At 32.4% G+C, this 23,954-nt stretch overlaps 3 protein-coding genes across 4 annotated transcripts; 1 reads left to right on the top strand and 2 right to left on the bottom strand.

Annotated features, from left to right (window-relative positions):
* Window positions 1–1,904: 1,904 nt before the first annotated feature.
* Window positions 1,905–8,450, bottom strand: ATS1 (phospholipid/glycerol acyltransferase family protein). 2 transcript variants are annotated; one of them, XM_020360902.3, is made up of 13 exons: window positions 8,172–8,450; window positions 7,573–7,670; window positions 6,886–6,972; window positions 6,627–6,724; window positions 6,015–6,072; window positions 5,224–5,325; window positions 5,066–5,127; window positions 4,850–4,960; window positions 4,434–4,512; window positions 3,592–3,711; window positions 3,412–3,525; window positions 2,625–2,802; window positions 1,905–2,432 (listed from the first exon to the last, which is right to left on the bottom strand). In XM_020360902.3, exons 1-12 carry the CDS (start codon window positions 8,383–8,385, stop codon window positions 2,668–2,670), a joined length of 1,278 nt encoding a protein of 425 aa, XP_020216491.3. In that variant the 5' UTR covers window positions 8,386–8,450; the 3' UTR covers window positions 1,905–2,432; window positions 2,625–2,667. The 2 variants fall into 2 exon arrangements, with proteins under 2 accessions (XP_020216491.3, XP_082922422.1); XM_083066296.1 differs by lacking the exon at window positions 8,172–8,450 and adding an exon at window positions 7,841–8,140.
* A 6,395-nt stretch (window positions 8,451–14,845) lies between these two features.
* On the bottom strand, window positions 14,846–17,445 carry ATDAD1 (Defender against death (DAD family) protein). The gene is made up of 5 exons (XM_020360541.3): window positions 17,269–17,445; window positions 17,151–17,198; window positions 15,730–15,817; window positions 15,496–15,539; window positions 14,846–15,204 (listed from the first exon to the last, which is right to left on the bottom strand). Exons 1-5 carry the CDS (start codon window positions 17,350–17,352, stop codon window positions 15,121–15,123), a joined length of 348 nt encoding a protein of 115 aa, XP_020216130.1. The 5' UTR covers window positions 17,353–17,445; the 3' UTR covers window positions 14,846–15,120.
* A 995-nt stretch (window positions 17,446–18,440) lies between these two features.
* On the top strand, window positions 18,441–22,540 carry LOC109801395 (NAD(P)-binding Rossmann-fold superfamily protein). Its single transcript, XM_020362451.3, has 7 exons — window positions 18,441–18,632; window positions 19,619–19,712; window positions 19,810–19,898; window positions 20,001–20,056; window positions 20,532–20,678; window positions 21,647–21,772; window positions 22,072–22,540. Exons 1-7 carry the CDS (start codon window positions 18,520–18,522, stop codon window positions 22,350–22,352), a joined length of 906 nt encoding a protein of 301 aa, XP_020218040.1. The 5' UTR covers window positions 18,441–18,519; the 3' UTR covers window positions 22,353–22,540.
* The last annotated feature ends 1,414 nt before the right edge of the window (window positions 22,541–23,954 follow it).

The raw sequence follows: 23,954 nt of genomic DNA, 5'->3' as shown, positions 1-23,954 counted from the left end.
AGAGTCATAAAGTATCGTGAGACCTAATTTAAAATAATTTTAGTGAAATAAATTTGATATAAAACATACAAAATTGAATTAATATATTTATTATGTTAACATAAAAAGGATAATATTAAAAAAATTAACTACTGAGATTGAAAGATAAAAATAAAACTATAAATATAAAAACTAAAAATCTATTTTAAATTATTGTGATTAAAAATAATTATAAAAAAAATAAATATAGCGAATAAGAAATTTTATTTTAAATTTTAGGAACTACAAGATAAAATTAGTGAAACTAAAATGACTTAAAAAAATTAATTAAAAAAAAAATGATGAATGGGCCGGTGCCTTGCCAATTGACCCTTTTATTCTCGTGTTCCGCATAACAAACAGAAGCAAAGCAGGTGGAAGGTATTGGGCAGATTCACTGATTGAGAATCCTGCAGTAAATATTTTACTTTTGCATTCAGCTCTGACAGTGTTACCATATGCCACACGTACTAAAATTACTGTTATACAAACTTTGAAACACAAAATTTAAAGGGACACGCAAATGAAAAGCTGAAGCAAACATGAGGGAAGGAGGAGGCAAAAAAGAAACAGAATCGCAATTGCCTGACTTTCCACCTCTATTTTAAACCTTTTTTTTTTATTTGTTTTAAAAATAAAGTTTTAAAGAAAAAGAAGTTATCCCATTTTAAGGATAGTCACAAAATTTAATATCATTTTAACTTTTAGTCACAAATTTTAATAACAAAATAAACCCAACAGCTTAACCAAATCTTGTGACAGGAGTGCCCCCTCGCCTGGTGATTGAAGGGTTATCATATTTATTTAAAACAAAAAAAAATATATGAAAGAGGGATACATTTAGTCAAATTTTAGACAGATATGGATATTTGTTTTCCCCTACTGAAAACAAACCAACAATACTGAAACAATGTGTTTCTCACTTTAGATTTCACTCAGGTCATAACAAACTCTCTGAGCCTGCTTGATTATAATAATCCAATAATATATGAACATATAAAATTTAATAGTTGACAAATTGCTACGGATTCATGAAATCATTAATAAAATTCGAAAGAATCCCCCATACATTCCCAACTACAAGACGCTTGCACCAAGCATATCCTTGTGTTATGATGGTGATCTATTGAAACAGGAGCCAAACCAATCACAAATAAAGGCAGTATAAGACGTGATATATAAGTCTCTTAGGATTTAACAAATTCACCCCCAACATTTCTGAAACTGTCCATTTTTCAAATAATCATGCATTTAAATTAAAAAAAACTTAAAATATTAATCGGCACAAAAGAAGAAGAAAAAAAAAATCTAAGGCTCATTATCATGGGCATAAGGAGGAGGCAAATTAGTAATCTCTCGTGCATACAAATCCATAACTCTACTTCTTTGTAAACTTGACATACAAAGGAATTTATAAAGACTTCAAAATATCTGAAAGCAAATAATTAGACTTTGACTATTGTACAAACACCACCTTGAGATGCAAGAACCTTGGCAGCGAACAGCAAATTTTGCATCCGCAGCTGCATTTTAAGGGCAATATGAGACTTGTGTTCAATGAAACGGCGGAATCAAAGGTGAACAACCGATACATACAAGAACGCCACGTCAGCTATCAAAAAGTGGAGAAATGTTTTGTGAAGGGTCAAGACTAAAAGACCTAACAGTTAGTTTTTTTAATAGCCCATGCATTCTTTATGACATCGCCCTAGGGATAGTTTATATCGGTTATTTGAGGCTTGACGGCAATAGCGATGGGATTAAGTCCCAGTAATCAGAATAGCTGAAATATTGGAAGATTAGTTGAATTCGTTATATTGTTTCACACTCAGTTCCACATAGCTTATAGCTATCATCGGTGCAAAAAAGAATAAACTCAAAAAAAATAACGCTAATTGTAGTGCTTTTATTTTGTCAAAATGAATAATATTGCATTTGCTTTTGGATCAGTTAGTTTGTTCACTGAATAATTTGATTCTGGACATGTAATATTAACATCTATTTATCTATAATGGAACAAAGTTGACTTAAAAATTACAAATGGAAACAATTAGATCTTATCTATTCAGCTAGCTAAGAAGCCTGATCACAAAACTGTAGGTAAAAAATTTAGCATCTTTTCAGTCACTGAACCGAATCTGACACGGTAGTAAGAGAGACCTGTACAGCAAGCAGCGTAATTTGAACCTTCTGAAACAGATTGCAGATGAATTGAATGCTGCTAAGGGTAAGCAAGAGCAAAAGGAAAAATTTAACAAAAATATGTATTTGACTGCAAACTTCCATTAAGCTAATCATTCGGTGTAGTAATAGGCAGTCCCTCAGAAGTGAATCAGTTGAAATTGTTTGACTCACGTCTTGTAACTTGCTTCTAAAAGGGAACAAAGCAGTTGGTCCAGCCATGAAAGAAATTGCTGAAAATGAAGAATTATATTAAAAGCAATAGTAAATTGTAGCTCAAGGAAATCCATCTTAATAAGCATCAACAAAGTAAGAATGTAAAAAAATATTTGAACCATAACAATGAAAAAGATTTCAATTCTAACTGATAAGTTATGTACAGTAGAACAATTGCAAATATCAATTTTCAGGAGTCATAATTGTACCTGCATCAGAGCAAAGTTGTAATGAAGAAGATGCAGATTTCGACTACTTCCAAGGCTGTGACAAAGAAACTGCAGGAGTTGATGCTTCAAATCCCTTTTTGCCATGTACTGCAGATTTCAGCACATTATATTGCCGAGTCACAGAATCGTACAGGGCTTTTGAGAATACCTCCTTAGCCTACTCCAGAAAAAACCCATATTGCAACCAATCAAATTACACAAGTAAAAGAATCTTCCAGATAATGAATGTCATGTATCAAAACACTGTTTATTTTTCAAGTTCAAGTACACAAACAGAGAACCTAAGGATACAGAATACTGGCTTTATTACATAGGTCATTTAGCTTCAGATACAATGATCATCACATTAAAGAAACTACACTCGATCTCTGTAACCTGCAAATATTAGTACGTGTACTGTACATCCTATAGAATTCCCTGGCACATAGGAAGTCCATAGTTTCACATGAGGAACTGTTATTTTTATGAGGCATCAAAATATTGTATTTCAAAAGGCACAGACATGGATGGCCCCCTCCTTATGTGCCTAAAAATATTATATGGAATTTACGAGTGCAGGCATCAACAATAACAAAAGCAAAATCCCATTATATATATACTAATAGTGGCTTAGAAATATGGTCATGTTGCATCACATTCTTATTTCTTAAGCAGCCATATCTTCTCAGTTTGAATATTAAAACTTTACAAGTGACTTCGTAGAAGAAACTTGGTAGAGTCAATGACAATAAATTTAATTAGGTCTAGGTGATCATACTCAACTTACCTTTTCTGGATTTTCACAAGTAGCAGTGGTTTCAGAAAAGCTTATCGCTGGAGCCACTGATATGCCAGCCCCATGATAGGATATAATTCTTTTCTCCCCAATTTCTTTTTCAACCTACAAAATTACATGGTCTCAATAAAACGAGATAAAAAAATAAGGACAGTCTCTCGAAGACCATACCTTCATTGGAGGGGGCATTATATCATGGCACAATATTGCCAAAGGATATACATGACCTGGTGGTCCGGAATGTTCAACAAGTCTTCGCATATTATCTACCGAAGAAGTATCAAAGGTTGCCTGAATATTAAAATGCCAAAACGTCATAAAATTGGAAATGTAATATTCTATGGAACTGGAATAATGCAATATGTTTATTTACAACATACAACACTCTGGCACATCTCAAAATACTTTAATGTAAACTGGTAAACTGACCGCATTCGTAAAATAAAACAATAGATTTATAATAGGCAGTGATAAACCCAATACTAGTGAGTTGTGACCCCTTTTATCCATCCAACAGTTTTCATCAGTACATAACCTAAGTATGAGCAGCAACCTAGCCTAGGAACTTGGGTACAGTCCTTCACATTTATCATCTTATGTTTAAATCCAACTTCTCTATACTCAACATAGAATGAAGGACAAATTACATGCAACCCAGCACAAGTGTATAACAACTTAAAAGTACAGATTTTGACATAGAGCACAACAAGCAGAGGATACAGATAACCCAATAAAGTATAGGAACTTGTTTCATGCAAAGTAAATCACAAGCTAATAACAGTAAGCCCAACTGAATAACAAAATAGAGTAGCAGAGCGGATGAGATATTTGAGCCACAAATCAGGACTTCTAATTTCTTTTCCTGTAAGTGTTTGTTATGAAGTTTATCCTGTCTATACACTAGTCAATGTCAAATTATTTCTGTAGATGATAGATCTCAGATGTGACAAGATTGATTAAACTAAAACTATGATGCACTTTTATATTTTACTTTAACAAGAGAGTGAACTTACTGGCACCCATTCTCCGGTGCGGGGATCTGGGCGATCCCTACCGCCACTTGGGGCAATCCAGATTATCTGTGATCCACTCCTGTACAAAAAGGCCAAGATAATGGACATTTGACCAATCAATAACCATTACATACACAAGATACTATTTTTAAAGTAAAAATAACCCACTTGCTACTTGACCTTCCCTTTAAAGATAAGAATTATAATTTATCAGTTTGCAGATTTCTAGAAAAAATGCACTCAAATTGACTCATTGTAGTTTGAATCAAGTACACTAAGGGCACTGATTAATAAGCATTTAAGAAACCCTGTGAAATGCTTCTAATTATTCAAAAGAAAAACAGGTATTAAATTAAGGCCAATGGTTAGTTTGCCTAAAGAAAAGCAATCCTTTAGTCATAAACTAGCAGATATACCTTAAAAGCACAGCCATTTCCTTCAAACTTCGCATATTTGCCGTTCTTTTCATCTCTACAAGTGCTGGATCATCAAGCATGTGCTTTTTAGAGTAAACACAAATGAGATTCCTATTAAAAAAAATGTAAGCAAAAACAGTTTTAGGAGTCAATTTCATTTATAGGAGGAAATATATCAGCATAAATTTGTATTTGATAAACAAGCGTAAAATGAACCTGCCAATACTGAATGGTTTGCACAGAGGATCAGTTATAACTCTATCTCCTGCTACATAGGTCTGTAGAACAAATGGCAGAATTCAATCACTTCAGGATTTATAAGTATGTAAAGCCTGTGCTTTAAAATAGCCAGACAATAAGTATGCAAACTATACCAGGTTTTCAGCAATGTATGGGAGTCGTGTTTCAAGCAGCAATGCAATGATGGCTGGATCAGCTTCAGTTTGGTGATTTGACATCAAAATGATGTTATGTCCCTGCAGTAATTTTTTGATCTTTCAAAATTGTCCCCCACATCTATGAAAATGTTAACATAGGGCAAATATACACGAGAACCAAGATATCAGAATCAAGTTTCACATTCTTTCCAATGTTTTATATCCGATACACGAGTAATAAGCAGTACTTGCTGGAAAAATTAGACAGATACAACAGCAGCATCAGAAGCATCAACTCAGTATATATAAATATGACCGCAAGGCCAGAAGAATCTCACAATGATATTTTGAATAGGTCTAGTTCATACTATAGTAATGAAACTGATACAAAGAGCAAACAAAAATGGAAAACAATCAAAACAGTCACATAATTTGGGTCAATTACCACAATCTGGATCTAAGAATTAAGATTGATTTGATTCGTGTGTCACAATATGCACAGTAACATATTAGAATAGTAGAGATGTAACTATGTATATTGTCCTCAACTTAAAGACAAAAGACTTTTACATGTGTAACAAACATAAACTCCTAATATGTTATGCAACTCATGCATAGATACCAACCTTAGGGTTAAGATAGAGATAAAAAAGGAGGAATATTAGACTTTTGATTACTACCTTCCACCCTACTTGGTGAGATAAAGTTATTTACAAATTCTACCAGTACTTCGCAGCAAGCAAATAAATAACCCATCAATATGAAGAAAACATATTAGAAATAGGCACCTGCTTAAGTCTCTCTTCCATTTCAATGAAAACGGGCATGTTGCCAACATAAGAATTTCTGCAACAAAAATATCACCTTTAAAAATATCTATAAGGTGCATCCAGATAGAATTGACATTGTTTTTATACAAGTTGATTATAAAAGGGGTATACAGATTGCTACATGTCAGTATTATAATTCAGAAAGTGCACAATACTTCTGAAGTAATTGTCATGGTTCCAAATCTGTATATTAACATATGCAGAAAAGTGAACAATGGATTTATTCAAAACCAAGAGCTCTGCCTTCTCTGGATACAACCAGAAGAATCAAGTTAACTACACATAAAACCACACACAAAATCATAAGTAGGTAGTTACAGCTGAACAAGTGCAATCTTGTCTGCATGCATTAAATTTGCTAACACTTTTTTCACAAACTCCATAGAACCTAGCTTATTGTAGTAATAAATTTGCTAAACATATAAATACCCAATAAGAGGATATCATGTTCATGCATTAAAATTAGACTAAGCATATGCATAGATGATCAACAATAAAAGACAAATACATAAACTAAATTGACTGCCGGCAAACAGAAGAAAGAAGAGAAACTACAGCTTGTAAACTCACTTGAAATCGACTAAAGGACGAATATAATTTTGACCAAAGACATAGTAGTCAAAAGGCTCTCTCTTTGCTTTGTGGTGTGGTTGAAAGACAAAAGGATCCTGTTAAAGATCAATCTCATGTTTTGAGCATGACAATTAATAACATGGAACAATAGCAAAATAAATTATCATTACTGCAAGAAGCTATGAAAAAATCTTAAATAAAAGATTCCCAGAGTGTGGAAACAAATAGCACAGTATGTCCTAGAATTCAATATTACCGTCACATCCAAAAATATGCGATCTAATAAAACAATCATATTCGACAATACGGTCTCATTTGCCTTGGGATCTCCACTTTGGATAACCTGAAATGTGATTGCACACAAGGAAATGTATCTAAGTTATTTGACACTTTTTAAATGTCAAAATGATAAAAGATGAATTAGTATATTAAACTGCAGGACTATATAACTCAAACTAACTAAACCCTTTTTGAGAATTGTAAACTATATCCACACTAACGTAAGATACGGGTAACAAGTAAGAAAAAGACAGATTTTATCCATCAAAGCATAAATATTTTGGAACATCTCAAATAACTTGATTACTTGGATACGTGTCCAAGTTTTAAACAACCATGATTTGATATTGGAATCAACATGCTACAAATATATTAATCCATTGTTAACACAGCAATAGAAAGAGTACCAGACACCAATATTATAATCAACCAACTGTCAACACATGAAAAGCAAGGAAACAAAAAATAGATGACAGCAACAATAGCAGAGCAATCTTTTCATACAAAGCAAATAATTTTAGAGTTCAGTTTCATATTGAATTCACTGAATAGTGAGTGAACTAATATGCGTTCCCACAGATATTAGGAAAAGTTTAGATATCAGCAAGGCAAGAGCAGGATGCATATGCATATATGAACATAAGACAAATGAATATAAACTCACTGCTTTTTTATAATTATGGTACACTTCTTCCATTCCTGCAGCAACATTCGGCGGCAGAGATCCAGCTTCTGCTTCCTTTCTGATTCCAGAAAGAAGCTCTGCAAAATAAACAATGTATATGATATACGAAAATCGATTTAATTCAACGCTTGCAAGAACATCTTAACTTCCGAAAACAATACTTGCTACTTCTTAGACGGAGCAGAATATTCAAAACAGACCGATCATAACATTCTCTCAATGTTCAACTCGATAAATCAGAACTTACCTAATGTCAGTCAGACCTCAAAACAAGCATCTCAAACTCCACATCCTGTCAACCAAATCATATATACATCCATTTCCTCATGACAAAATTGCCAATAGTATCACAAACTGTCTCAATTTTTGACTCTCTCCTTTCTTAAACCTTAAATTTCTACAACAATCCAAGGCTGAAAATAGCAGCCGCGTACGAAAAAACAAAACAAAACATATATATATAAATAAACAATAAAACAACCGAATGGTTCGCTTGGTCATCACCTAAGCAAACAGTAGGAAGAATATATTAATTATGCGAGGAATTAAACGGTATTTATTTGCATTGGAAAGGGAACCTTGCTCGTTGCGCGCGTTGAGGAAAGTACGGGAGGAGACGGAGGCGGACATGGCAGGAGGGGAATGGTGAGCGGAGAAGAGGCGGTTGTCCTTGGGAGCGACGGAGGAGCAGGAAGCGGCGGCGGCGGAGGATCGCAGAGAGAGGGAGGAAGGGATGGAAGAGAGAAGAGGAAGAAGCGTGGAAGTGGATGGCGCGGTGGAGAGGATAAACATGCTCTTCTTGTTTGTGAGGCCGAGAGAGATAGCGTGTGCCGCACAGTAACCTGGAGAACCGGTCGCGCTCTTTCTTCATACACACTGCGTACGTGTAAGTGTGTGAGCGCACGTGCTTTTCGTCTTCTCGGGCCCCACCTGCCACTCTCGGAGCCAATCACCCTTCCCAGGGACACGTGGAGCGCCTCCAACGGATAAAACTTTAACTAAACTATTCTTCTTCCTTTTTCCTCTATTTTTTGTTTCTGTTTATTGTTGTTATCACGCTTCTATTGAATATTGGTGTTGGAATTGACATTAGTGGTGCCATGCTTTTTTTTTTTTTCCACCATGTGTCGTGCATATCGCTTTCGCCTTGTTTGCTTGATCGTTCTTCTCTTCAATTGGAATAAACTTTGTTTCTTTCTCCGCTCTTGTATTTAGTTTAATACACTATGTATGTACCAACAAATCATTTGCTGGATTTTTAAAAGAATAAAATGTTTTTAATCCATATTATTTTATAATAATGAATTTGACCTCAAACTTTGAAAAGTATGTTGATTTAATTTTTTTATTCATTAACATTATAATAATACTAAAGTTTGAACTTAAGATCTTATCGATATTATGTTTTGTTTTTATTTATTTAAAAGTCTTATATCGCTTAAAAATTGGTGTTAAGAATAATTTATAATCATTTTTTTTTAATTTACTAAGAGGTCTTTTCAACGATTAAATCATGATGGTCTAACTATTGTCAAAATAAACAATATTTTAAATATGATGATATTAATGATGCTAAAAAGAAGGTAGAAATAATTCTTGCCCTTAACCTCAATTAGGAGACTTTTACCGGTATATCTAAAAGTCACACATTACTTAAGAATTGAGATTAAAGATAGTTTATAAAAAAAAAAAAATCTCCTTAACCCACTAAAATGTCTTTTCAATGACAAAAATGTGACGATTTAACAAGTGTCAAAGTGACAATACATAAGATATGATAATCCTAACAATATTAACGAACTTATAGTTGCAACATTTGTGATAGAATAGTGACCTTAAGTCACTCTTATTCCTTAACCTCGACTAGTGAACTTGTTCTTATATGTTCAAAATTTTTACAACATTTAAAATCGAGACTAAAAATATTTTATAAATACCCACTCTCCTTAATCCATAAAGATATTTTTTCAAACACAAAACTATGACTATTTAATGAATATTAAAAAAACGAAATATCTTCAAACTATGAAAAATATGTTAATTTAATTTAATCACTTAAAGAATTCATTGTGATTTTTGGAATTAAAAACACTAAATCCATATTTTATTAAAATTTAAGGACCAATATAAAATATAAGAATCTTAATCACGTTTGCCATAACTTCGAAGATTTAAATGAGAATGACATCATTTTCTAACTTTAATGGTCTGATAGCATTATTTCGTAATTTTATGTACTTTCAAATTGAGGATATAAATATTAAATGTTGAACATTCTTTCGATATGTGAAAAAAATTAAGTGTTGAACCAATAAATCCATTGAATTGGTCACAAATTATTAATGACTGACTCAAATTCTTCAAATATATTTCAAATGTCATAATATTCTTTAAATATAAAAAATTAAAAATTAATTGTTGAACCGATAAACCTATTGAATTGGTCACAAATTATTAATGACCAACTCAAATTCCTCAAAAGAAAATAATATATATATATATATATATATATATATACTTTACTTTGTATTTATGATAATTAAGAATTAATATATATAATGTAAATTATAATATAATATTATATTATATGTTGGTCTATCAGATGTGTTAAATTTTCTACAATAATTGATCTGATAATAAAAAATTATACTTATTTATTTAAAAACAAATAATATAATAATATTTGTAATACTTTGCCCAGTTGACTTATTTATACCTAAAAAACTTGAAGAAAAAAAAAATACCACATAAAAATGTTTTTTTTGTCAAATCTTAAGTTAACAAATCAAACTCAGATTTAATAATTATATAGTCAGATTTATGTCTCCAAAAATTAACTTAGCTTGTTTTTGCCCTATTGTTATCCTTTACTCTCGTTTTTACTATATAAGATTTGTTTAAGGTTTTTGTACATTAATAAAGGATATCAATAAATTTGACGACTTTTTGATATATATATATATATATATAAGCTTTTTTTCTATTACACCTCGTCATTTTACTAATTCACAATACATATTCCAATGCCTATTTATTCATTTTACATAAATCTCTCTCTTTGAAAAATTGTATATTAATTCATCAATTTCGTGGTGTTACAAGCTCTCATTCAATACATTACTAATAAATAGTACTAACATAATTATTTTATCTTGAATGTATTAATTTATTATCCAGTTTTTTTTAAATGTGTAAAATAGTTAGCTGGAGCATAAGTATGAATAAAAAAAAATTAAACATTAATCTGACAAATAAATAGATTTCTTGAATGAGCATTAAATTTCTCTTCCCTTTTAATAAATAAAAAGTTAAGCACACTAAAATATTATTATATTTCAAAATATGATTCATTATTTACTATTAGAGTTGGCTTAGTAATGAAAAGGAGTTAAGATAAATGCATAAGTACTCATGTTTGATTCTTATTGTAGTTATTGTACACACAAAAAATCAATATCATTTTTTCAATTTCTCATTCACTTTATTGTCAATGCATATGTGCAAAATGTTGCATTAAAAAAAAACAAAAAATAAAATGAAATAAAGAGGTTGGTCTTTAATATCATTATTAATTTATTACTATTATTATCAAAGATTTTCATATTGAAATTTTTACACTTGTTACAAATAGAGATGTCAATTGGATAAATAAGATTGGGTTGAGTTTTTATAATGGTGGCTTAAATAAAGTCGGTCATTTTGGCTGACTCACGCTTGTAGGCTAGCCTAATAGAGAAATAAAAATGAATCAATAATTCATTGTGAGTGTATGATTTAGTACTTATCAAATAATATAGTTATTTATAAACTTATATGATAAGATTTTAAACTAAATATTGAAGACTTTACATAACCAAACTTATTTCATTTGGCGCCTCCAACATAGCGAGGAGATTAGTCACTGCTGTTGGCGGTGGATACTCCAGGGACGAACAAAAAAAAACTTATTTCATTTGAAGACTTTGAACACGATTCGAAAACTATATAGACCAAATTTTATAAACATACAAAGTTACTATAGTGATCACGGTCTTAAATATCCATAAAGATGTAAGAATAAAATTTACAATAATATCTTCAAATTTCATTTCTAATATTGTTCATAGGTATGTACATGGTACAAAATGTGTGTAATTACTTATTTAATTTGCAACCACTAAAATCACACTAGCATTAATATAATGACCATTAGTTAATTAGCTTGTGGATATGTCGATGGCTTTTTCATATATGATAATGCATATGCTTATAATTTACTACTCCATCATAAATTACACTATTTAACTTTATATATATATATATATATATATATATATATATATATATTTAATTTCCAATTCACTTTTTTATTAAGGTCAATTTGGACCGATGGTTTGATGAGTCAAATTGAATAAAAAAATAGCAATTCAAAAGTAATACAAATCAGGTTGGTCTAAAATATTTTTTTACTTTATTTGAAGTTCTAATTATAAATGTTGTTGGCTTTGTAATTCTAGTGTGTCAACATCGATAATGTTACATAAATGAGATATTCACTCATAGAAACACTTATTTAAAGCACAAATCATAATTTCACTACTTGTGCAAGTTGGTAAGGAAGTTGAAAAGTTTATTTTTGTGTTAAAAAGTAATTAGATTTTTTTTTTATTAATAATATTGTTGAAAGGTGTATTTGTGTAAGAGAATGAGATAGGTTGTCTTTGTATGTGATGGTTTGAAAGGTCAATGCGTAGTATGGTTCCTTTAAGAAATTGATATGATGTTTTATTGATCATTTAGTGAAGATAAAGAGGAAAAATCTTGCATTTAGAGTGACTTTTGATATGATGGATTTAAGTGTTTCATTTGAGACAATTACATTAAAAAAAGGTTATGACAATACTTTGCACCGATGAAAAATTTAGTAAATTATAATAAAGAATAAAATATGTTTTTTCAAAAACATTCTATTATTTATACAATACCATTATCTTATAATATTTTTTTATATCAAAAGTTAAATACAATTTCTTTGTTTTCCTTCTTATATATATATACACTTTTTAAATTTTAGTGGGTTGGTTTTCCCTTTTAATCATTTAATACAAAAATATAAAAAAATTATTGATAATAATCGGTTCCTGAAGGAATAAAAGAAATATCTTGCTCTAGTCAAACGATAAAAAATAAAGAAAAAGTAAATTTATTCGAAATAATTATGTATTTACAAAATTTCGTCTCAATTGATTATATTTTATTATATATAAGAAAAGTTTTTATACATGTCATCGACTTCAGAATATTTAAATAATAAGAAAAAAAAACAAAATTTTCTAAGAAGCACTGATTAGGGATGGCCTCATGTTATAAATTTTTGCTCCCTAATATATGTTTTTTTTCCTGGTTCGGTCCCTGGGTATGGGTGTGTTATAGGCAAACAATTTGGGCAACGGTTATTTTAATATCGTAATTTAAATGATAATATTTTGACGACGAATGACAATCTTCTTCGTCGCACTTTACAAAAAAATAAAATCTTCTTCGCCGTAGGCCGAGACTCCCATATCCACTATAGATTGGGCCTCTCCTCTTTGCAGCATATTGGACCTCTCTACCTAAGATTGAACCTTGCGGGCATAAACTCTGAGCATTGTTTTTCTTTTTATGTTTGCGAATGAGTTTTATCATGATATTCAAAATGGTTTGGTTTCAATTTGATTGTGAGCATGGAATTTTTTAGCTTTGATTTTGAAATGGGGAGTCTATTTTGATCTAAAATAGCGAATCTTCTTCTACTTCTGTCGTTGATTCTTTACCTTTTTTTCCCTCCTCTTCCACAAATGGTGGTTGATGCAATAAAATGATTTTTCATTCATAAGCTAGTAATCATGGAATCCACTACAAAAACAAATACAAAACATACACCCATCCAATCGTACTTTCTTCTTCTTTATCTCCCCCAAAAAGTTGTTCTAAAACCATCTAAAAAATATTGAAAACATAATAGAATACTCTTATAGCCTTATGTTCCAAAAGATGCCCAAATTTCTGAAACAATATCTCTTCTCTAAGCCCACACGACAAAACTTAATTTTAACAGACAAAATTCGCATATATTTTAACAGACAAAATCCTTGCATTCACAGTAATCCTCTCTCATTTGCTCAATCACATCCCTCATCACAATGTTCTAAGAATGTTTATAGATTTAGCTTCATTGAAAGCGGGCAACCACCATATAATGGTTTCTTTTGGGTTCTTATAATATGGGAAAGGTAGGCGGGTGTCAACACTCTTGGCAATCTTAGGCTCTTGATACTTGACACAAATGCGTGTTTAATATGGCGTCTAATGCGTTCATTTAAAAAATCACATCAAAATCTAAAAAAATATGTGATGAAAAATCAAAGACAGCTAAAAATACTAATGATGAAACTCTTCTCTCTCTCTGTCAATATGCTAACCACGCCGAAAACACGTCAGCTTGACATACATTAGTTCTGATGCAAACACACAAAGATGATTACAAACACGACAAAGACTGTACACGTGTCAAAAAAGGGTGCTCTGAGTAGATGGCAACATAGTAAAGTCACTTGCCCCAAAAATGGTAGTTGCATTGGTAAGGAGGAAAACGGTAAAACTATATTTTAAAGCAGGCCTGCTCACCCTATTCAAGATTGCTCTGTCATTCTTGTGTCGGGTTGATGAAGTTTACAAAACAAGAAAATTTCCGTATAGATCAAGGATTTAGATGTAGCATCTGAAACAATTAATAGAATTGGTTGATGAATGCAACCTGATAATTGGGCTAGATTGACACCTGGAAATTCTGTGTGACGTCCTTTTCATCTAGGAGAATCCATCGCAAGTAGGATTAGCTTAGGGAAAGAAACATTTGGTGAAGAAGCCAATGGTGGAATCGTCGGTAAATTAACGAAACCATGGCAAATAAGTTGGGACAAAGAAAGATGGACTGATGAAGGATAGAATTATTTTACATGCATTTTGTTGAATTATAAGCACCTTGAATTCCTGAATGTTTTTGGTCAATATGACAGATCCTGATTCACGGCCACACAGGCAATAAACACGTATGTAGCTTGTTATTTTTTTATTTTTTATTTTTTCATTTTCTTCGATATACCATGCCATATGCTACGCAGCTTCGTTTGCTCTTTTGGAAGCATCACTATGGAATCAGCTGTAATATATTACCCTACTCACCAATCCTCTCCCCCTTTTGATCCTTATATTCGTTGGTCTCCTGTCATGTCCGAAAATTTAATCTCACCGAAAAAATTACAAATTTCTTGTGACTACAACTTGGCATCTTTAAGATTTAGATATCCATGTGGACACCTTCTGTAGTCACCATTCAAAAGTAGTTTGAACTTCAAAAGATGGCAAAATCTCTACGTTCAAAACAGAGATACAAAAATGGTGAGGGGGAATGGGGAATCAACATAAATGGCAAAATCTCTAGGTATACTATTCATTTTTTTTATCCAAGGGTTCAATCAGAAACAACAGCCACACAAACCCAATTTAACCAAGGAAATTCATGATCACCAAATGAAGCACCAAATTGCAGAGAACAAAATCTGCAAAAGCGCGTTCAGGTGCAAGATCCTGCAATAGGATGGAAAGTCAAATATACGTAAGAATATTATCAAGTGTAGAAATCAATACACAGAATACAAACTCATTTCTTCATTTCCTTGTTCCTTTGTTTTGTCATGTTAAAGATGTAGAGATCTAAGTTTGAAACTACATCATCTTGCCACATTGTCGAAATATAACACGGTGAATAAAAGAAAGCAAACCTAAAAATATCATGGGTTGCAACTCACATGAGTAATAACAGATTTTTCAATTTAAATGTCAAATAAAAAATCAAATAAACAAGAAAAGTATTTTTACCTTGAATTCCTTATTCTCTTTATTCACTTGGATCCGGAGACAAACTGGTCCAAAATGAGGGAGGATAACAATGATCAGAAAGACAAGAACAAGATTTATGCATATATATCTATCAGGTTTACAAGTCCAACACTGCAATATGCATCTGAGAGGCTTAAAAGTCTCCAATTGTACTGAAATATATGTATGTATAACTAGCTACCCTTCAAATTGTAATAAACATAGAACACTTACCAGCCAGAACAGCAGTTCCTACACAAGAAAGTACTCCTGATAGGAAAGAGTTAAATGGAAACGATCCCACCAAAGCCATGTAAACTACCTGTTCATAACAGGGAAAACAAAAAGAACACACGTTTCAAAAAAAAGTACATTTTTCTTCACTAAACATAAACCCACTAAAAAAAAGAGACCAGTACATTTTTCTTCTAACACAGAACAAGGAAATCATAAAGTAGAAACTGGAAGAATATCCAAATAGAATAAAAGCCACAAGATTACAAATTTATAAGGCACTTAGGATGGCAACAGAGCAGGTTGGGGGCAGATTTTGCTCTCTCCATCTCCACCCCCATAAAAGGTAGGCCGGGTTTGGGTTCAAGCTTTAAATAGACAAGTTTATATTTTTAAAACATCCCCATCCCCATCGAATTGTTGGGTTCAGGCAAATGCATAGAGACCCATCAAATATTTTTTTAAAAATTTTAATTTGCTTATACATTTTAAATAAATTAAAGTATAATTTAATAATTATATCATAATATAAATAATATATAAAAAATACTAAATAAGAACTTATAAATAGAAAATTTATGAATTAAATTACATTTTTAATTAAATGTACAATTTTAAGTTTGTTACTTAATTATTGTTATAATTTAAATTAGTTATTTATTAAAATAATTAATTTGTATTTTTAATATTTATAAAAAACTTAACTTTAATTATATATATATATATATATTTATATATTTCTTTGCTGTAAAAAAAATGCAGCAGGACGGATACAAGGGCAGAGAGTTACATAGCTGAACCCGATTTCTCAAGTTGGAGAAAACTCATACCCGAATCCGTACCCAGTCAAAGTGAGTTTTTCGTGTTGGAGTTGGATGGATACCCACGGATGCGGGTTTAGTTGCCATGCCTAGGGGCACTTCCTGGATCCACACTCTCTGCCCATACAGTTTTCCTAAAACATCTAAGGCTGGCATGAGCTAGCTCATTGCAATCCTCTTCTACAACTACAAGGTCAAAACAATTGAGAAATTGCACATTCAAATTCCGGTTCTATACCCACCACACACAGATCAGAGGCTAACCAAATACCGAGCCTCATTCCTCGAGCTTTGGCTTTTCAGAGAAGCATGGATCTGCCACTAAGCAGATGCAGAAAAGCCCCATGGAGATCTCAAACAATAGCGCCAATGCCAATGACATCGCAAAGCAATAACATAAACAGCATTTGCTTTGCTTCCCAGATATCAATAAAAAACGACAGGATTTTGGAAATTAGATATTCTGAATTAGGTTTTCATTTAATTATTTAAAACACCAAGAAGACAGAGGCAACAACAGCATAAAAGCGAAATCCATCGCAGAAGAAACAAATGGGAGTGATTCGGCTCCGAAATTGGGTATGTAAACGTGGAAAGTACCTGAATGAGGGCGGTGAAGACAGCGAAGAGGACATAGAGATCGATGATCTGGAAGAAGAAGAAGAAAAGTGGAGTTAGAAAAAAGAGTAGAAATTTGTTGAAAGAGAAGAAAGTTCACCTTGAGATTAGTAGGCGTTGCAGCATAAGCAGACCAAAGAGCACGGAAAAGGTCTTGAGCGTCCTTGCTGCTAGACCGAGCCATTCTCTCAGATCTTCGAGATTTTACGAAAACACAAACCCTCTCTTCTCTTCTACCTTCACTCTGGTCTTCTCCAAATTCAACGCACCAAACTCCAATTGTCCTACTAACATCACCATTTTCACTCTGTCTTGGGCTTGGGCCTCGACTATAGCCCATCAAATCCAAGATTTTTTTTATATTGAAGAATTTTTTTATTTAGTCAATTCATTTTAAAAATAAATTAATATCTTCATGCACAATTACATACTCACAATAATAAGATCAAATATTATTTCTTTATCAAGAAACACACGTAACAAATTACTCATTCTAATTACATTAGTAAAAGTTTCAGTATCATATGAATTTTGATACAATTTCTATGATTTGAAGTCACTATAGTTAGTGTAAATTTTAAAATACCGAGTTAATCATTTACTTAATTATTATATTTTTTTATTTTTAAGTAAACTATTATTAAAATAAATAATTTCAATAATTTTATCATCATAAAATATAGAGAAGGAAAAACTTAACCGAGAAAATAAAAGGACAAAAGGACAATTAAAATAATAATTTAATAATCATAAATCATGAATCGGTAAGGTATTGAAACAAATGGATTCATTCAATGAATTTATTTAGTTGCTTTTGGAAATATATTAACATATAAAATTTAAATGTATTAATTAACAATACGGATGAGAAATTACATTATAGAAAAAGAAAATGAGAGAACATTTTTTTTTCTACACCAAATATTTTTTTTTATTAAAATAAAACTTTTATTAAAAAAAATTATGATAATTCACACATCTTATTATATCAATTAAATTGACTAAATTTGTTAATTCAGTAATTGCAAAATTTAGTTTTAAGATATGAAAGTCTATTTATCCTTTGTAATCGATTTTTATCATAGTTAAAATAATATTTAATTAAAAAAAAACAAAATTAACCATTAATTTTCTGCAATCTAGAATATGGTAGTAGGTACTGTTGAAGACAAATCAGAAAAGCAAGCAATTACTACCATTTTTTTTTATCAGGAAAAAAAAAATTGGTATAGCAATTAGTAGCAATTTGAGTGGTTTTAAATAGAGGAAATTGAATGGCGTGGTGGAAAGTGCAACTTACATTCATTCATTGAATTTTCTCTTGTGCTGCTGGTAAGTGCCAGAGCTCAAAATGGTGTCGTTTTTGTCTCTCCCTGCCGTTTCCGCTCGTCCCATTCCCACCGCTTTCTCTCTCAGAAAGCCTCTCATTCCAACTCCACCCACTTTCCATTTCAAAAATCACCGGTCAGTAATCCAATTCCTTTTCCCCACTTCACAAGTTTTCTTTTTTTATTATTATTACTTTGTTCCGAACATGGACCCATCAAATTAGTTTTCTGGGGGGTTCTTTCTTTGTTCGCCGATTGCTCATGTCATACTCATCAAGTTGAAATTCGGGCTTGTTCGCTGAACAAGTTTAAGCTTCTGCTTTTTGTTGTTGACTGGTTAATGTATAATATAAGGATTTTGGATATTTAGTTTGGGGATAGTAAAAAAATTAAGTCTTTTTCATGTTACATTGGGAACCTAAGGGGGAAATTGGGTGCTGGGATTTCAGGATGTTGTAGGTTAATTCGTTCAACAAGGTTCAGTGATCTACCTTGGGCTATAAGCATTTGGTATTTTGATAAAAGAAAGCACTTTTTTTTTGTCGTAGATTACACTTACGACTTCCCTTCAACATTCTCAATGAGGTTTTAATTTTAAGTAGTGATTCTATCCTGCACTTCTCAATAAGATCTCAGAATTTTCTCGTGTTGCATGTGACAAACAGTATTTGCATTAAGTTCAGATGGTGTCTGCTTCAAGATACTGACCTTAGTTCCCAGCTGTTTGGTGATAGTCATAGTTAGCACTTAGCATGTGTTTTTTTTTTTTATTTAATCTGTTTGGAAGATTACAATGAGGGCAACAAGTTTTGAACTTAGAACTTTGTGGATACTATTTCAATTCCGGTCACGTAATTGCCATGTATTGTATAATGGGTACAGGTGCACAGTTCATCACTTTTTACATTATTATTAAAAGGCCTCCTTTAAATACACAGTACATGGTATGGTGAATTCAGTAAGTGGTACACAGGTTTATTGAGGACTTTTGTAACTATGGCGATAGATATTGACCAAGTTTGGTTCCCCTTTGCTTAATGGGTCTTGATTGTCAGATGATCCTAGACAGGATTTAAATGTTTATGACATGTTGTTTAATGGTTTATATATACTGTTCTGCAGGTTTGCAGTTAACTGCAGTTTTGCAGAAGCAGGTGTCAGCCCGAATTCTAAATCCAACACCATAGATGTTGTGGCTAATATTAAAAGTGAAAGGGTATGTATGCATATCCCACTCTTTAACTAATTCGGGATTATCCATAAATTATGTATTTTTTGCAAAAATATTCATGTGACATTGTCTCTCTTTGTAGATTGTAGTCTTAGGAGGGAATGGCTTTGTTGGTTCTGCCATATGCAAGGCAGCAGTCTCCAGGGGCATAGAAGTCATAAGCCTAAGCAGGTTTGACAAATGTTTGACTGATTGGCTACTCCTGTCTGACAATCTGACTCTTCCTCTCTGTACTTCATTTATATTTATTTAAATAACATTTTTGTTTTACAGGTCTGGACGACCTACTAACTCAGATGCATGGGTAGATCAAGTTAATTGGATTTCAGGCATGTTAACGTAACCTAATACTAAGATACATGATTATTTTTTTCTGTAATTGGTTAAGGGCATCCAAGCACACACAGGAAGTGGGTTCAGTGAGAGTAAACACCGTCTTAATCATAGAGAAGAGTAGACAATTATTAAGATCAAGTAATTATACATACACTACGATTTGACCAAATAAAATATAATGTCAATATTATCTTTGATATTGTCTTCTTTATGGTTCCTTAACGACTGTTGGAGTATTTCATGTTAGCCTGAAGATACACTAACCAAGTATGATCTGATAAATAAGATCCTTTAGTTCCATCCGGCCAATATTCAGGTTGATTTGTGAGCATTTAAACACCATAACAATGTCATTGAATGAAAATTGTGAAGTATATCAAATATAATGTGGTGGCAAGTAAGCAATTTTTCAAGTGATGTCTTCAGTTTTTCCTCTGGAGGGTATTCAGTATTTTGCCTGATGTGCAGGAGATGTTTTTTATGTAAACTGGGATGAAGTACTTGTTGGAGCTACTGCAGTGGTTTCAACACTTGGAGGTTTTGGTAGTGATGAACAGATGAAACGAATTAATGGCGAAGCAAATGTTGTGGCTGTGAACGAGGCAAAGGATTATGGTGAGCCTTCTCATTGAGCATGAATTTGCAGTTAAATTCACCTTCGTTAAGCATTCATCATTCATGTTAGACTATATTTTAGACAGACTATATTCCATAATGCAAGATATAACCTTTTCAGAGCAATGTTCTCTGATCTTTATGAAGCAATCCACATCCTCAGTTCAATTACTTGATTGTCGTATATTACTAAAGGTAGCTAGCTTTATTTGAAGAATTGCAATGAATTCTCTAATAGTATCATCACTTCATCAAGTAGATTACAATTATTTATTTACCCGTTAGTAGGAGATGATATCCTTATGTGATTTCTAGAGTTCTTTTTTTCCAAAGAGCTGTTGTTCTTTACTTGTTACTTTGTTGAAATCTGGAATTTGCAGTGCTTTATTTCTTTTTAGAGCATGTTTACGAATATGGGGAAGGATTAGTGGAACTAATCAACACAACAATTTCTTTTTGATTGCAAACTACATTATTTTTCAGTGGTCAATGTCACTGAAAATTTGATCAACCAATAGGAGCAATGATAGGTAAGGTCTAATAACTATTTGTAATAATGTCAACAATGCTGGGCGATGAGATTATTAATGAAATATTGCTTTTAAGTGATGAATTAATGGGAGATGAAGGAAACAGTTAGATGTGGACTGATGAGCAGCTTAATCTGACTTACCAGCTGTGTCAAAAAAAGTCATTGGCACTTTCCCATTCCTCAGCAAGTTCATTTTGCACAAAAGTACTTAGCATATTGCCACATTTCTTCACATTTCAGTCGGTTGGTTTGGATGAGAAATTGCTGTCAGCTATTGTTTTGCATTCTATTTTATTCTAAAGAGAACACGTGGCTTTATGTGGTGTTCATTCTATTTGGGGATATTTCTTCTTTACAATGCTTTGAGTTCATGTATGGAACCAAAGATTAATATATTAATGTGCTATTCTGTTCTCACCTCACTTTTGCCTCGCAGGAATTCCCAAATTCATTTTAATCTCAGTTCATGATTATAACCTACCATCATTTTTACTATCATCTGGGTACTTTACGGGAAAGAGGAAAGCAGAATCTGAGGTTCTTGCTAAATACCCCAATTCAGGTAATTATTCTAGCCTTTCATGATCTTCAAAGTAAATTGGTATTCCAGTTTTGTAAGCAAGGACTCAAGGTTCTAAATCCAAACCCATTTTTAGATAACATCACGTGATCTACAAATGATTCAATCTGTTGAAACGACTATTTTTAAACTGATAGTGCCAAAGCTCATTGATGATCCGACAATAGATTTTGCGGAAGATGAATACCATGTTTTTGAAGGATATAAAGCTAAATAAGTGGATATGTCTTATTGTGTTTTATTGCATTCTTGACATTTCACTTTGATCTCAACATTTTCAGGTATTGTATTAAGACCTGGATTCATATATGGGAAGAGGAGAGTGGATCGTTTTGTGGTTCCTTTGGATTTGGTGGGGGAGCCAGCAGAAAGAATTCTAAGGGCAGTTGAGAACATCACCAAACCTTTAAGCTCACTTCCTGCATCTGATCTACTATTGGCTCCACCTGTTAGTGTTGATGATGTTGCGTTGGCAGTTATCAATGGTGTCACAGATGATGACTTCTTTGGTATTTTCACAATTGACCAGATCAAGGAAGCTGCCAATAAAGTAAGGGTATGATCCACACATAAAAGCTGCAATAGAATAATTGTACAGGGAGTAAGAGTAAATACAATGAGGCCATTTTCCCCGTTAGTTAACAGCGGCAGCTTTTGGAGCAAAATCTGTAAGGCAGCAGTGTGTGGGGAGAATGGTGGTTTAAAAACATTTTAAATGAAATAAACAGAGGTTCGTATCTTTTTTCGTTATTATGTGTTATTAGTTTGTGATTGGACCATTCCTGGGTCATTTAACTCAATCCTTCTACCGAACTAGTGACTTATTTAGAGGGCAATTGTTAGATTAGTAAATACTATTTCGTCCTAGTTGTTGCATACGTGACATTAAAGTATGGCCGTAAACCAAACCGAACCGATCCATTTTGGATAACTGAACCGGTTTTATAAAGTTGTTTGATTCAGATTTTTTTTCAAAATGGATCGGATTTTTCAATATGGATCGAATCGGTGGATCGGTTCGGATCAATTTGGATTTTTTGCACACCTTTAGGTCTAGTAAGTGGTGTTGAAAAAGAAGAGAATAAAAATAATTAAAATAATGTGTTTCTCACTTCTATGACTCGTCTTAATAGGTGGGTTATGATGGAAGCTACTTGGAGAAGATTGATGTTCTTCAAGTTCTCCATGCAAGGACCAAAGAAACTCTTGAGGTTAAACTCCTTGAAGTGGCGGAAACACCTTGGAGGATTCTCCAATGGTGGAGAAGCAATGGAAGTGATTCGGTTTTCCTTAGCTTGTGAAGGAAACTTGAGGAACCAAACAAAGGTTGAAGTACCTTTGGTAGAAACCTAAAGAGAGAATTCTCTACGGTTTTTAGGAGGGACTCTTGAGAGAGAATTTTGAAGTTTTATTTCTCAAATGTTCAAAAGTGAATCCAAGAGTAGAAATTACAAATATATAGGGAGAGGTAGCTTGTAGTGTAAGCTAACTTTAACCATGGTTCACTCGGAACCATGGTAAGGTGTAGCTAACCATCCATGGTTTCTAAAACTTGTAGGAGAAGCTAACCTTGACCGTGGTTCACTTAAGAACCATGGTAAGGTCAGCCAAACTTATTAAGGTTTAGAAGCTTGGAAGGCAAGCTTCAAAGCTTGTAGGAGAAGCTATAAATTTCGGCCAAGAACAAAAGGAATGAGCTAGGCGGCCAAGGCTCAAAAATGTTCCATGATTTATTTCAAAAATATTTGATTTGGTTTAGTTAGGTTCATCATATGATGATGAGACCTAGCTAAATCAAATCTATGAAAAATTAGGAGCAAAATGAGTCTAATATGCAAAATTTTGCCTAGGTCCAGTTCTGGCCCAATTACTAGTCACACCTTCAAGCATTGTTAAATGTCACTCCTTTTTCCCTACTGAAAAAATATAAAATGAATGTATCAACAAAGGAGGTTAAATAGAGTTAAACTCTCCAAGTAACTCACCCTAAAAATAATATACAATCACTAATAAAAGCAAGTAAAGTGTCTCACAAATACAAAAGTAAAAATAAGCCTATACAAAGAAATTACTATATATACAAATATATGAAAAGGCCTTTAAGATCATCTCATTCCTCTTTGTTCTTTTAAGATATCACCTCTTAGATTCCTTGGCCTAGGCC

This window comes from Cajanus cajan, chromosome 11 (genome assembly GCF_000230855.2).
Source record: "Cajanus cajan strain Asha chromosome 11, NIPB_CcT2T_4, whole genome shotgun sequence".
NCBI lineage: Eukaryota > Viridiplantae > Streptophyta > Magnoliopsida > Fabales > Fabaceae > Cajanus > Cajanus cajan.
This window is presented reverse-complemented; position numbering and strand designations above follow the sequence as displayed.

Coding starts and splice junctions, on each gene's coding strand:
- ATS1 (XM_020360902.3), bottom strand. CDS start 8,385: ATGTTTATCCTCTCCACCGCGCCATCCACTTCCACGCTTCTTCCTCTT. Junction 6,725..6,885: donor GCATATTTTTGGATGTGACG/GTAATATTGAAT, acceptor GATCTTTAACAG/GATCCTTTTGTCTTTCAACC. Junction 3,526..3,591: donor TAATGCCCCCTCCAATGAAG/GTATGGTCTTCG, acceptor GTAATTTTGTAG/GTTGAAAAAGAAATTGGGGA.
- ATDAD1 (XM_020360541.3), bottom strand. CDS start 17,352: ATGGCTCGGTCTAGCAGCAAGGACGCTCAAGACCTTTTCCGTGCTCTT. Junction 15,540..15,729: donor AGGAACTGCTGTTCTGGCTG/GTAAGTGTTCTA, acceptor ATTTTGGACCAG/TTTGTCTCCGGATCCAAGTG. Junction 15,205..15,495: donor AAGAGAATAAGGAATTCAAG/GTAAAAATACTT, acceptor ATCCTATTGCAG/GATCTTGCACCTGAACGCGC.
- LOC109801395 (XM_020362451.3), top strand. CDS start 18,520: ATGGTGTCGTTTTTGTCTCTCCCTGCCGTTTCCGCTCGTCCCATTCCC. Junction 19,899..20,000: donor GAAGTCATAAGCCTAAGCAG/GTTTGACAAATG, acceptor TTTGTTTTACAG/GTCTGGACGACCTACTAACT. Junction 20,057..20,531: donor TCAAGTTAATTGGATTTCAG/GCATGTTAACGT, acceptor CCTGATGTGCAG/GAGATGTTTTTTATGTAAAC.